Source organism: Maniola jurtina, chromosome Z, assembly GCF_905333055.1.
Source record: "Maniola jurtina chromosome Z, ilManJurt1.1, whole genome shotgun sequence".
In the NCBI taxonomy this organism is placed as follows: domain Eukaryota; kingdom Metazoa; phylum Arthropoda; class Insecta; order Lepidoptera; family Nymphalidae; genus Maniola; species Maniola jurtina.
The window spans coordinates 6,118,853-6,133,957 of NC_060058.1; the positions used below are offsets into that span (position 1 = coordinate 6,118,853).

General features: G+C 37.3%; 1 protein-coding gene across 2 annotated transcripts in view; it reads left to right on the plus strand.

Annotated features, from left to right (window-relative positions):
* Positions 1–9,116, plus strand: part of LOC123880641 (epithelial discoidin domain-containing receptor 1-like) — a 216,736-nt gene extending 207,620 nt beyond the window's left edge. For both annotated transcript variants that reach the window (XM_045928862.1, XM_045928863.1), the window contains exons 13-18: positions 5,380–5,498; positions 5,763–5,921; positions 6,757–6,849; positions 7,660–7,801; positions 8,119–8,223; positions 8,755–9,116. In XM_045928862.1, the coding sequence (XP_045784818.1) occupies positions 5,380–5,498; positions 5,763–5,921; positions 6,757–6,849; positions 7,660–7,801; positions 8,119–8,223; positions 8,755–8,958 (822 nt within the window). In that variant the 3' untranslated portion in view covers positions 8,959–9,116. The remainder of the gene's footprint in view (positions 1–5,379; positions 5,499–5,762; positions 5,922–6,756; positions 6,850–7,659; positions 7,802–8,118; positions 8,224–8,754) is intronic.
* Positions 9,117–15,105: the final 5,989 nt, after the last annotated feature.

Consider the following 15,105-nt stretch of genomic DNA (forward strand, 5'->3'; position numbering starts at 1 on the left):
GGCTCTACATTAGTTTAACATATTTGTGTCAGGTATTTAACCGCATCACATTTCATTTTAACTAATTACTGTGGCAACATTCATTAGCGTCAACATTTCGTAATTATTTACCGATAGCCAAAAATTATAAATAATATGCTCCATTAAGTTGGTGTTTATTTAATTAAAAACATTTGATGTTGCACGTTTTGTTTATGTTTGAGGTTTAAGTAAATAACAACTAAATAGTTACGAGTATTTAATCAACGAACTAGAAGCTATTTGAGAACTTAACTTACATTAGGTATGTGAAGAGACAGCAATTAAGTATCACTTGCTTTAAATGTGCATACCTGAAAGTTCGCCATAATGTTCTCAAAGGTGTGTGAAGTCTGCCGATCCACACTGGGCCAGTATGGCGGACTATAGCCTAAGCCTTTCTCATTCGAAGAGGAGTCCCAAGCTCCAGTAGCGCGCCGGCGATAAGTTGATCATGATGATAGGTTGATCATGTAGGTATAAATGATGACAAATCTCATTTAAAATTTTGATATCTAGTCAAATTTTTTAACAATATTAAAAAGTTTATTCTAAAACCATAACTAAAACTTTACGGAACCTTGTTACCTTGTAAGTTAACTAACTTGACACCATCTTTGAGGTAAATCTGTCATTTTATATGGATGATAATAGAACCCTTCCAACCCTTGAAGTCCATTTCACTGGCTTAGATGGATAATTTCCATTTTAAACAACGTCACACCAGGGATGATTGATATCAAAATTATTTCAAATCAAAACATTTTATAATAATAAGTACGACAATATCTTTGGGAGCCATGGGTCATCCATAATATTTTGACAACACGCGTACGTACCTACAAGTAACATTGTTTTGCTAGAAAACTAATTAATACCTACTGGCCTCAGATGTAAAGTAACAGAATTTGTAAAAGTTTTAAATATCATTTATTATTATTTATTGGAAAAACTACGCACTGCCGGCCTTTAAGAATAATGATGACGCCTTTGCTATCTCGAGAGATGGAGAGTTTTTTTATCCTTTCATTTTTTTTTGTCTATGACACAACATCACTTGCTTATAGATTTACTGCATAGTGCATGCTCACGAAGTTTAGCGGCGCGGCGATTGAAACATCAATTGGACTAGGCCAGTGTCTAGGCCAGTGTAGTCGCTAAGCTGACACGTCTTGGCATGCTTCAGAATTTTATATCAACATCATCATTATTATTATCAACCCATCACAAGTCCGCTACTCCTCTTAAAATGAGATGGGCTTAAGCCCTAGTCTTCATCAAATCGGGCTAGTGCAGATTGGTGGACTTTTATTTCTATACCTTCGTTTTTTAACTCACCGCGCTGTTCTATATGTCGTTCACAGCGGAAAGGTTGTAGTTAGACCCTTAAAGAGAAATTCATAGAATCGACCAACGAAACCACATTAAAGAAACGTCGCTTAAAAGTTTGCGCCGTCTCATTAAAAGAAAAGCTGATGCGAATGAGCGAACTTTTGCGACTGTAGCCAAAATGAACCAGAATGATTACGTCCACGTCGTTGGAACAGTCTATATGATTTAGATAACTGTTCCTTTCGAAAAACTCGATTTTTCTATTGCGATTCGGCAAACTAAATAGTGTTTTGTTTGTCAGTTCATTTTCTTGTAACTTCAAACTGGCAACTCCAATACAGTTTTCACTCAGTATGTTAGAACCAGAATATCATATTACGAAGCATCATAAGAAGAAGGCAAGTTCAGCGCAAAAAAAGTCGCGGGCAACTACTAACTCACGCTAAACGATCATAGTGGGATCAGGCACCCAGTTTAAAAACTTAGTTCAACGTTTGGAACGTTGCATACAAAGTTTCAATTACGGGTAACTCTCTTGATTAAAGGAATGCTGTTACTACGTAGTTGTTACCTACTATCGTACTGAAAATGTTTTTTAAACATTCGCTTGGTCCTCCACATTATTCAAGACCATTATGGCGATATTTATCACCTCGTTTTAGCATAGCGTTAGAGAAAAGAACATTTATTTTATTTCTTCGCCCCTATAAAACACTCCAGTACAATTGCACTTGACCTAATCTAAACATTGTCTCCCTAATACTAGGGGTGGTTGATTGCCTTCAGTTTTTTTGTGACAGAACAATAAATACAAACGCTCACGACACAAGAAAATTTACAAACCAACACTCATTTTGAATAACTGGGGTTTCATAACATTGTACCATCTTTCTATCATCTAGTTTCACGAGCCCTGAAGATCAAAATTTTTTTTAATGAATAAGTATTAAGTATATATTAACAAAAGGGTAAATGAAAAAAAAAACACGCTTACACTGTATATATTTTAGTTTGGGTAAATAAATAAGTAAATAATTAGTTGGCTATGTAAACAACATTGATCTTAATATATAAAAACTGTCTTGAGACGAGGTTACGGTTACATCACAGGATATATCCGGCGAAAGCCCCTTTTATCTTCTCCTTCGTCAAATTACCCCACCTCATTGTTCCGTTATGGTAGTTCTCATGTGTGAAACCAACACCCACTCCAAAGTTTTATATAAACCTTTAAAACAGTCATCGAATCATACACGAACCCTCTCGACGGACGCCAGGCACGATGTGAGTGGAATCATAAGCATAACTACCCTTTCCTTTTATCTTGGCACCCCATTCCATATTAAGTTACTCAGGGATAAAAAGACGACGGTCTATAAGCAGACCTTCCTGGCATTGTAATATTTTATACATGTAAAAGTCCATGGAGACGAACGATATTCAAACTAAAAGTAAAATATTACTTTGCGTAAATAATGAGTAATGACTATAACCTATCCGCAGAATGAAATTAATACATCGCCCTATCTCTACCTAATTTCATACAAAAACAGAGAGAGAGCTATATTTACTTCATTTCGCGAATAAGTTGGTATAGTTGGTAGTTGTTGGAAAGGCATTCCGAACCAGTGGTAGATGATCTTGACGATTCAAAAGTACTTGTAAAAGTCTAATTGAATAAAAATATTTTGAATTTGAATTTGAATTCGGATTTGAATTTGACACAAATGATAGAGCCAAACAGCTTCGTTCCGCGAATAGGGTAAAAAGAAAGATATTGCTTTTAAAGAAAAATACAATAAAGTAGGTAGTTGTATTTACCTATTTGAAAGTAAAAACGAATAAACACTGGCGAACGACCGCGGTTTAACTCCCGCGGAATTTCGAAAAATCGGGCCTATTCTACATAATACCTACCTACTTAAAGGGAACCTCAGTGCAAAATTTCAGTTTAATATGTCCAAAAGTTTGGGCTGGACGTTTGTTTTTTATATATTTAGATTAAAAGGAACTTACTATTTAAAGAGATTTTACCGTAAACATAAGTAAATCCAAAACTCATTTATTTTGCTTTCAAAAAACTGTAATCCTATTATATGATCATGCACAAACAGTATCATAATTTCCTAGTGCAGAAGGTAGGAATCTCAATCTTGATATGTAACCCATGTATAAGTATCAAATAAATTATTATTATTATTATTATTATTATTATAAGCTAGGGCACCTGGATTATAGAAGCGGTTTTTCACAAGATTTGCAAATCTGTTAGACGCAAAGCCATTTTCCACGCTCGGTAAACTTAGAAACTGGGCCAAAGTAGGCTTTTGTGAAATATACAGGAAATTCTCTACCTCCCTCACTATTTACGTGCTTAAGAACTATTTCCTTGGGAACTTCCCTTCGTGCCGCGGAATAAAAATGTAAATTTTTAAATCCTTTTATTTTTAATTTTGAGCGTGCGGCTTAAGAACCGGGACTATTAAATTGAAACAGTTATATTCTTAGTGTAATAACTAAAAACGCTTATATTTTACTTGAGTGTACAAAAACAATTTTTAATACTTTTTTTATGAGTCTTAAGAGTTGTAGGTACTTTAATCTTGTCAGGTTCCACGTATTACTTACTCATCGTCATTCATCTCAACCGATAGACAACTGAACGAAGGTGTGCGCATTTCAAACACCTTGAGATCCTCAAGCCTGTCGTAACATATTTTAACCTTCGTGCTCTGCGAAGGTTTCTTGCAAGGATCTTAACAGAACACGGTCTTGTGCCGTTTGTATCCTTCCTTCCAGGAACAACATTGCGTATTAAGGTTTCCCAACATTGCGTATTAAGCACCTTGAGATCCTAAAGCCTATCGTAAAGTATCGTATCTTATACAGTTACTTATGCATGTATATTTAAAAAAAAGAGCTACATTCATAATAGTTGGTACGAGGAATAAGGCTAATTAAGCACTAAAAGCGAAAGTCTTAGTCTTTTCTGTACTAAATCTCTGTTTCAGTCAAAGAGAATGAATCCATTAGTTAAACTACTATGTAGGTTTTAGGCGTGATATTATGACCCAGATTTTCTACTTTGTCACAGTAGTAATGTAGTTTCAAAATCATTCAGACAAATTGGTACCAATTTTCATCTTGGATTTAAAATGTCTTGGATATGAGCTTTTTGAATCAGATTGATAGTCTAGATCATTAGTTCCCAAAGTTGTCCAGGTGCACCCCCATGGGTCCATGGGAAACTCGAGGGGGTCTACGTTGGCGTGACGAAAAAATGGGGGTTCACAATTCGTAATCGGGGGTCCACGAAAATTTATCTGCTTTCGATAATGAAGAACTAAAATGTTAGCCTGTGTTCACCTGTCAATGTAAGCAGATGATATTTTAAGAAGCTGCAACGCAAATTTCCGTAGTTAGATCTAATGTTCACACATTTTTGTTGAGTTTTGGGAATATGGTAGAAATGTAGCTGCAGGGAATCCACCGGAACCAGCTAAATTTTGAAAGTGGTCTATGAGAAAAACCTCTGGTCTAGATGTTTCTCCTAACGGATTTCTAAAGGTGGACTTTCGAGACAAAAGCCTCGATAGCTCTATGGTTGAGAAGCGGACTGAATTCCGAAAGGTCGGCAGTTCAGACCCCACCCGTTGCACTATTATCGTACCCCCACTCCTTGCACAAGCTTTACGCTTAATTGGAGGGGAAAGGAGAGCATTACTCATGATTAGCATGGCTAATATTCTTTTTAAAAAAAAAGTTCCAGACGTAGATTGCGTGCGAGCGCCTCACTGACCCTAAATGCCCGACGACACCGTCGCAGCGACGCTGACCCGGCATCAGTATCGGTGCGACTGCGAATTTACGAGCGCAGGGAGCTCTGAAATTTCGGAAACACAGCCACCAATTAAAATTTTACTTGCTGAAACCTCCTTAGCCTTGTAAGGTGGCAGAGCCATAACCTAGTTCTACGAGTACCAACAAACTTATTATTTTTTTAAATTATTATTTATCTTGTTTGATCAGCTCCAGATTTGCGAGACGGATGGTATCGAAGAACTGAGCGACGAGGAATTGCCGATTGGCCACCGCCGCCGGCTTGTTGTCGTCAAAACATTATGGCGAGGGTGCCATAGCGATATCAAGTAAGATTTACATTAATCAACAGGCTTCATTTTATTAATACAGCATTACTCGTAAATGTGTATATGGTGATGGTCCATAAACTTTCAATCTTTAAGATTGTCTGGCAGAAGGCTGCCACGATACTAAGTGTCTAGACTGTATATTTTGACGTAAGATATCTTTATTACCTGTTATCTCCCAAAGTCATCATGACCCAAACTTCTTAATCGCTGATCGTTCCTCCCTTAGTCCATATGTTATTCTATGTTCTTTATTTATGTTAGGGCGGCGTTTGCCCGCGAAGCTACATGGGGAGCAGGGTTGAAACACCCGCAGCTTGCGCAAGTTCTTGGGTTGAGCCTCCTCGAACCCCCATGCGCGGCACTCGACCGCGGCGATGCTGTTCCTCTCCCGACGATTCTGAAGATGGAACGAAAATTGAAGTAAGTTTGTCAAAAGTCAAAATCATTTATTCAAAGTAGGTACTATTGTAAGTACACCTTTTGCTTGTCGGATTTCTTAGATATTAAAGATGATGATGTAAACTTAAAACTAAAGCTGTGGGGGTTCCAAACGCGCCCAAGTCTGAGAAGAGCCCAGAACAAACCCATCCGGGTATTCTTATTTTTTTCATCACCACTCTACAAAATCTTACATCATAAATCATATACTTATTAAAACTATCGATTATAGAATATCGATTAGACTTATCTACTAACTTAGAGTATCGATATTTGATGTTACTATTGGATTTCCAACAATTTTCTTTAACTCGAATGTTGTCTTTACGATTACGAACATAAAAAAACAGCCAAATCGTTTGAGCATTTCTCAATTGGGTAATTGGTCTCAATAATTACATAACTACATGCGGCAATTTTATTTATATATTTTATAGCATTGCATATCTTCTACTTTAATGATTAAAGGCAGCCTCAGCCTTTCTGAATATAATGATCATGAGTTATTAATTTCTTGTTAAAACGAGATTGTTTTTAACCCCCGACCCAAAAAGAGGGGTGTTATAAGTATGACGTGTGTATCTGTGTATCTGTCTGTGGCATCGTAGCTTCTAAACTATTGAACCGATTTTGATTTAGTTTATTTTGTTTAAAAGGTGGCTTCATCGAGAGTGTTCTTAACTATAATTCAAGACAATCGGTTCAGCCGTTTGAAAGTTATCAGCTCTTTTCTAGTTACTGTAACCTTCACTTGTCGGGGGTATTATAAATTTTTAATTTACACTTGTACATCTTTCAATAATAACTGTTGTTCTAGCTATTCGAGTTTGATTCACATAGGCTGCCAAATAGCGAGCGGCATGAAGTATCTGGAATCGTTCGAGTTAGTACACCGGGATCTCGCGGCACGGTAACTATTGCTCATAATATTTCTGGACATGAAAAGCATGAGGTCGGATTTAAAATTCTTCAAGTTTTAAGGAGGGCAAAAATAAAGTTGGCAAACATTTTGTTAATATTCATTAAATAAAAGGTACTCTAACTGTTTTCTTTAGTGTTATCTAAGGTAAAACATTAGTAACGTATATTTTTTAACCCCCGACCCAAAAAGAGGGGTGTTATAAGTTTGACGTGTGTTTCTGTGTATCTGTGTATCTGTGTGCCTGTGTATCTGTGTATCTGTCTGTGGCATCGTAGCTCCTAAACTAATAAACCGATTTGAATTTAGTTTTTTTTTGTTTGAAAGGTGGTATGATCGAGAGTGTTCTTAGCTATAATCCAAGAAAATCGGTTCAGTCGTTTGAAAGTTATCAGCTGTTACTGTAACCTTCACTCGTCGGGGGTATTATAATTTTTTAATTTACACTTGTCCATGACTAGATTAATCCAGACGTTAAATACAATGTTTAATTAACATTTTATTTTATTTTATCCTTTACATGCGACATTGTGTCTGAAATAATATCAATAGTACATGAAAGACTGCTAATTTGGAATCTGAAAACCCACAGATACAGATATATTTTATTTCTAGATCGATACATTAAGATTGATTGGTTAATATTCAAATGAAAACCAAACTACATAGTACAGAAAACACGGGGGAGAGCGCTAAGGAAACTGCTCTTAATAGAGTGAGAATTGACTGCGATGGATACGTTTTTAGTGACGATTTGTATTTCAAGCTTGAAAAACAAATTGTTTACAACTTTTTTTACAGAAATATTACAGTGAGCGAGAATCTTCATATTAAAGTGGCTGACTACGCCATGTTTTGTGAAGAGTTTGTCGGCGACTATCATATCCTAGCGGATGGCTCTCGTACCCCCTTACGATGGATGGCTTGGGAAAGTTTACTAATGGTTAGTTTGATTTATTTATGTACCTACCATAACAAAACTTTCATGTTAATACTTACAAATAATAATATTGATATTAGATGCTATTATTTATTTAATGGGGACACTTATAGCATTACTTCGTATTATTTACAGGTTATTTTTGCTTCGAAAGCATTAAAGTAGCTAAATGGTTTTACTTATCCATAACTTACCTATGTTTCTATTTCGGCTAAGTCTTGTGCAGTACTCCCATTTGCGAGGAACTAATAAAAAATGTATAGTATATCTGAGCTCTACTCAGACCTATTTAATGATTCTAACATTTAATATTTTGTTAGGGCGTCTATTCACCAGCTAGCGACGTCTGGTCATTCGGTGTGACCGTTTGGGAAGTGCTCACATACTGCTCGGCTAAACCTTTTGAAGAAATGAATGATGATCAGGTATCTATTTCCATAAGTTTTTAATCATTTGCCTCAGATTTGTCGCCAATGTTCTTCTAGGTTTGGTACTTCCTCATTCACGGGTTAACATTTCCGTGACTCTGAACCTCTTGTTATCTTAAGAAGAAGTCCGCGATCATCTGTGAATAATGAAAAAATGAAGATATTAAACTTATTCAGATTTATATCTGAGTAAAAAAAAAAGTAATGCCCTTGATTGCAATCTCACCTGGTGCTAAGTGATGATGCAGTCTAAGATGGAAGCGGGCTAACCTGGAAGGGGTATGGCAGTTTAGTTTAGTTTAGTTCATTAAGCCCATACTCATTTGGTTTCTACGCGGCATCGTACAGGAACGCTAAATAGATTGACGGTAGGGTGGTAACTAGCCACGGCCGAAGCACCTCACCAGACCAGAAATTTAGAAATTATAAAATTCCCTGGCGGGAATCGGACCCGGGACCTCCCACTAATAAGACCACATCGCTTAACACTGTGCCAGGGAGGCCTAATTATATCGTTTACACTCCTAGGTGGTAGCGAATGCGAGTGAATGGCGTTCCGGAGGCCGCGGAGCCCGCGTGCCAGCCGCGCCGCCGCCGCGCTGCCGCCGCGAACTCTACGATCTCATGCATGAGTGCTGGCGCCGCGAACCCATGCAGCGGCCCCGCTTCCACGACCTACACAGGTTCCTCGACCGCATGACCCATGGCTATAAGCCACCATTACACCGCTAAATACCAAGGATGTAACAACGGTTTAAGACGCTAAGATTTTTCCCCAACCAAGACTCGGAGGTCAATCGCTCGGATATAGCGTATCGGGTAACTTAAATAATGCTCTCAAAAAACTATGATTGAATGACGAAATTTTTGTTTCTAAATCAGACGAAATACCTAAGGCCGCCATTACACCTGTAAGTTTTACTCACGTAAGCAGCGTGTGTAACTGACTCACGACTTTACCCTTACGGGAGTAAAACTTACAGGTAGGTATAATGCGGCCTGCATTTCGATCATAACAAGACAATATCACAGAACATTTATTACTTCCAATTCTTCTTGGAAGATTCACATTTCTTCACAATACACTTGGATATTACTAAACGAACTAGAGATTCGAACGAGCTTTTATCATTTCTCTAATATAAGGTTTTAGATATATAGAAAGTAATACTAAGTCACTTAAATGCTTTTAGCCCAAGGGTTAGTCATTTTTTGGAGATTAATAACAGACTGCGTTTATATTATTGTGATAGGATATTGGGGCAGTATTAATTACAGTATTAAAGATAAGGCACTTTAATCCTAACCTGTATTTCGGGCGTAAAGCCGCTTCGTTTTCTGTTTACTTGTTGAACTCTACCTTTTTCTAGTCACACAAGTTAGATATATTTTCAGCGTGAGCAAGTAAACAGAAATTCTCACTCTTTTTGGGATGCATCACTATTGTAATGATCTCATAAAATATCGATAAATTCAGTATTTTAACTGAAGTGTGTGATATTTTACAACATGTTGTGGTCTCGGAATCGGTTGTTCAAATATAGATTTAAATCGGTCACACGTGTATATTTCGCATATAACGTAGATAGATAACATTAATTAAGTATTAAGATTGAAGCTAGTGAGGCCACACCATGTGTTGATATTCATGGAACTGACAATATCTTCGTGTTTAAGTACTCAAAGTACAATATGGCGTTATGTTGTCAGGGGCATTAAAATCGCGTCCTTCTTCACGCTACTCCCAGCGCCCTTCGCCTCGCGCTCCCACGATCTTCCACTACCACCGCCTCTATGGCAATCCCCTTACTAGGAACACTACTGTAAATGCACGATAAAATGTCTTCTTTCACCCGAGTTCATGCAAGATGGACTGATTCTGCTTTACCGTACATTTCATTAGTGTGCAGCCTAGTATGTGTGTTGGATGTGCATTGAATTTGTATTAAACAAATAGTTGTGTGCGATACCAGCCGACGTAAACAAGTGTCTGCTAAAATAACGAAAGATATTCTTCGCACACTATTGGAATAATATATCTCTAATACACAATCAACATATACTCTATAGTATCTATATCCAAATCTAACTCCTATTTTTTTAACCTGTTTTAAATGTTAAGGTTGTATACTTCACGAGGTTTGTACCTCTAGGGCTACTTAATGCCCCCTGTGCTTCTTGTTTTCTTCGATCAGGCACCTAAGATTGTGCTCACAAACCTCTGTAATAATATAAGTCTGGTGAAGAACTTATCCCCAGCAATGTTTACGGATGTGAAGTGAGTCATTGGATTGATGGAAACCGAATTACATAAGGAGTCTAATCTCTGATCTTATAAATAGTATAGTTTTAAGGATACATTACTTATATATTCAATCAATGGATAAATGTTGTCAGTAATATTAGTCAAAATATTCCCCTTACCTTTAACCCCGATTCATCGAGGCATCGATATTTAAAAAAAGACAAAGGTCATAAAAAATATAATATTTAAAATACATTTATCTTGCTCCGCACCACATTTGCAAAGTAGATAGGTATTTCCGATTCTATGATCCGATGAAACGGGGTGATGACTGTTGTAATAAACAGTTAGGGTAGTTTAATAATATAACAATGTGTCCTTTTGATGTTCCCCGAGCTTGCGGCATAGCTAGAGGTGCGTACATGATTTGCCATCAGAAGGGATCAGTGAGTACTTATATAATCGTTACAGTCAATTAGTAATGCTCGTTGTACTTTAAGGAAAGTGTTACAGATAACTAATAATATCTGTACTGATCCTTGACACTCAGGATATACACTATTTTAATGCTTTAAATGTTAGTCAGTTTACTACATATTATTTGATACAATTTCTTATGTATTATTATATTGGTTATTATGAAGACGAAGGTAGGAGTTACGTGATATTCTCAAAACAAGCAATACCCGGTAATTAGTTTGTATAAAGTTATGTGTTTGAAACGTAATAATTAATGCAGTAATATAAACCTTACTATGTTGCAGCCTCTTGCACAACACATACAAGTAGGTGCTAATTCGATTGTACACAGAACTTAGCTAAACTAAATAGTCAGGTTAATTTTAAAAGTTTCAGGTTATTAAAAGCTTTTCGCGATATTCCCAGCAAAGGACAACTTGATTAGGTACCTTCTGAACTTTTAAATTTATTTAGGTTTTTTGTACAAACGAATTAGCACCATTGTTTTTAATTCATCTCATTTATTTTAAATTTTATACATTTCAGTAATTTTGTGTGCTTGAAGTTGTGTACAAGCATCACACTTCACACTAATATTATAAAGGCGAAAGTTTGTGTGTATGTGTGTATGTTTGTTCATTTTACATGCAAAAACAACTTGACGGATTTGGCTGAAATTTAGAATGGAGATACATTATACCCTGGATTAACACATAGGCTACTTTATATCCCGAAAAGTTAAAGAGTTCCCTCGGGGTTTTGAAAAAACATATATCCACGCGAACGAAGTCGCGGGCATCAACTTGTAATATTATAAATGCAAAAGTGTGTTTATTTATCCTTCAATCACGCCACAACAGACCAACGGATGTTGTGATTTTTGCACAGATATAGTTAAAGACTTGGATAGTAACGAAGGCTTCTTTTTATATCGATAAATCAAAGAATTCTTTAAAAACCACAGTCCACGCGGACTGAGTCGCGGGCATCTACTAGTAGGGTATACCCATACACAACTTATGAGCGTTTAAAAGTAAATGCCATTATTTTTCGGTTTATTAAAGTTAAACTGTTACTTATATATTTTATTTAAAAAAATCGTAATCAGATTAATAATTTTTGTATTTTTAGTTTTATCTGTATATTTTTTTTAGATTTTCATTGGAGACTGCATAGTACGTAAGGAAATACCAATTGGAAATTTGTAGATAAGGTTGCAGTTGATTAAGTTCCTGCATCTCAAAATTATGTATTACTGTGTTATTTGTTGTGTTCGCTTAGAGATTACGTACCACAGACATTCGATATCGGTCACGTAGCGAGTGTTCGCTTTATCTTTCGCAATAGACGAATATTCGTTATGTCGCCTTTACATCATCATTAATCGAGTAGTTCATTCATATCATCACAATTACGTGTAAATAATATCATTATACATGACACGTAAATATATAGCCGTGATAACCTAGTGGTTAAAACATCCGCCACCTACTCGGAAGGTCGGGGGTTCTATCCCAGTCATGCACCTCTAACTTTTCGGAGTTATGCGTGATTTAAGCAATTAAATATCACTTGGTTTAGCGGTGAAATAGAACATTGTGAGGAAACCTGCCTGCCTGAGAGTTCACCATAATGTACTCAAATATCACTAATATCACTTGCTTTGACGGTGCAGGTAAAAGAAACCTGCGTGCCTGAGAGTTTCCAAAATGTTCTGAAAGGTGTGTAAAGTCTACCAATCCACACTTGGCTAGCGTGGTGGACAAGTCCTTCTCATTTTGAGAGAAGACCCGTGCTCAGTAGTGAGACAGCGATGGGTTGATTATAATGATGATGATGGTGTATGCGACTAAATTTCAATAATTACCATAAAAAAAATTAACGAAAAAATGACTAGAAAAGAGCTGATAACTTTCAAACGGCTGAACCGATTTCCTTGGATTATAGCTAAGAACACTCTAAATCAAGCCACCTTTTAAACAAAAAAAAACTAAATTAAAATCGGTTCATTAGTTTAGGAGCTACAATCAAACAAAATTATTAAAGTTTGTTTTGTTTTAAAATATTGATAAATGTGTGGCTCACTATACTCATGCTACAAAAAAACGAAACGAAATGGCAACACCGCACCGGTTTCACGTAAAAGCTAACAATATATTTTTAACCAAATTTATTTTTAACCGACTTCGAAAAGAGGAGGAGGTTCTCAATTCGTCGAAATCTTTTTTTTTATGAACGTTTTATGAAAGTTTTTTAAACGCATAAATGTTAAAAGGTAACGAATGCTATTGAGTAGATTATTTATGGTAATTAAAAATTAGTGATGTATAGGTATTCAGGACGACTACAACTTAGGTTTTTGTTGGAGTGTGTTCAGCCAACCAATCGCGTGGTGTCCTATTATAATAGGTCCATTCTTTTAACATAAGTACCCCGGATGGTGATCGCCCCGGTGATTTGTAACGCTTCCGAGATCTTGGCGGCCAGAGCGTTGAGCCGCGTCTTCATGGTCGGGCACCGCTGGTTTTGCCATGTCCGGCGCAGTTTCCTCTTCTCCTCCAGCATCGCTTGGATGTAGGATGGGAGCTGGCGTGGTTTTCGCATGGCTGCAGCGTCGAGTCTGGACTCTCGAAGCGCGGTGGACATAGTCGCGCTGAGGTCCTCGGCGAGTCGGTCGACGTCTGCAGGGCTCTCCACTCTAAAGGACGGCGAATGCTTGGCCATGTGTTCGGCGAAGATTCGCCAGTCCTGGCGATGCTTTGGCGGAGGGAGAAGAGAAGTCATCGGCGTTGTCTTCAGCGTCAAGAGGACTGGTTGGTGGTCGGAGATGAGGTGGTCATCCAGTACGTCTAACGTCGGCGTGGCGGACAAGCCACAGGTGACGGCTATGTCGATGACGTCAGGCGTATATGCTGCGGCGTACGGGTAGTGCGTCGGGACCTCTGGCCCCAGCACCACGTACCCGTGGCGGTCCAAAAGTCCAAAAGTCATTTGTGGGTATAGCTTTTATAACAAAATTCCGCAATCAATTTTGGACTTGCCTATATACACAAGATTAAAAAATCAATTAAAACTATGCTCCTGCATATTATACAACCGAAGATTATGTAAATGATAAAAGAGCGTGGATTTGACCTGCAGCTCCCTCCAGCAATGCGCGGGACTTTAATTACTTGTATACATGTCATAATATTGTATATCAAATCTTTGAAAAGAGCAACCGTCGAGTTTCTTGCTGGTTCTTCTCGGTAGGAAAGGCAATCCGAACCAGTGGTTGCTCTTGACGATTCAAAAGTACTTGTAAAAGTTTAATTGAATAAAAATATTTTGAATTTGAATTTAATGGTTTGAAACTAATCGGGCATACCTACTCCGACAAAAACGAAAATTGTAATCGTGCTTTAATATATATGTTTAAAATAGTGAAATCACTCACGTAGTTTAAATGCTCGAATTATACTAGGTATACAATGTAGATATCACCTTTGACTGGAAGTAGCATGATTGGAGCTTATAGTTACACTGCCTGCGCGCTTCTTTATACAAACGTACCTATTAAGTTATATTATTATTTATTTATTATTCTAAATCTGAAATTAAACCCATTCATCTATTTATCTTTTCATTATCAAGTCCTAAGTAAGTACTAAGCACAAGCAATATAGGAAAATTATACTTTTTTTTAGAAGTTAGTGCGTAATTATCAAAAATTTGAATTAAGTACTTAAATATGATTTAATTTTTTTTCTCCTCGGGATCGGATTTGGCCACGACGGCGAATTTCCATAGAGATTAGCCATTTGCGCGGGAAATATTATAGTGCACAATTAATGCGTGCGCGCGCGCAAAAACAGGTGCTACCTACTGTCTCATTCTCTTAGCCCGATTGGGCGGAAATCCAGCAGAATCAAAGAGAGATCAGGCGTAGGACCGACGTTCGCTTTACGTGCTATCCGAGACTGAGAAATGAGGGGATTTTTTTATTCGATTAACAGTTAGCCCTTGACTGCGATCTCACCTGGTGACAAATGAGAATTCCGTCTAAGGTAGTAACAGAATAACTTACACTTATCGATTTCTACACGGCATGGCGGTACGGCTTTGCCGGTAGGTCGGTTACTAGCCATTGCCGTAGCATACCACTAGATCAGACCAGAGACAATGCCTATTTTTGG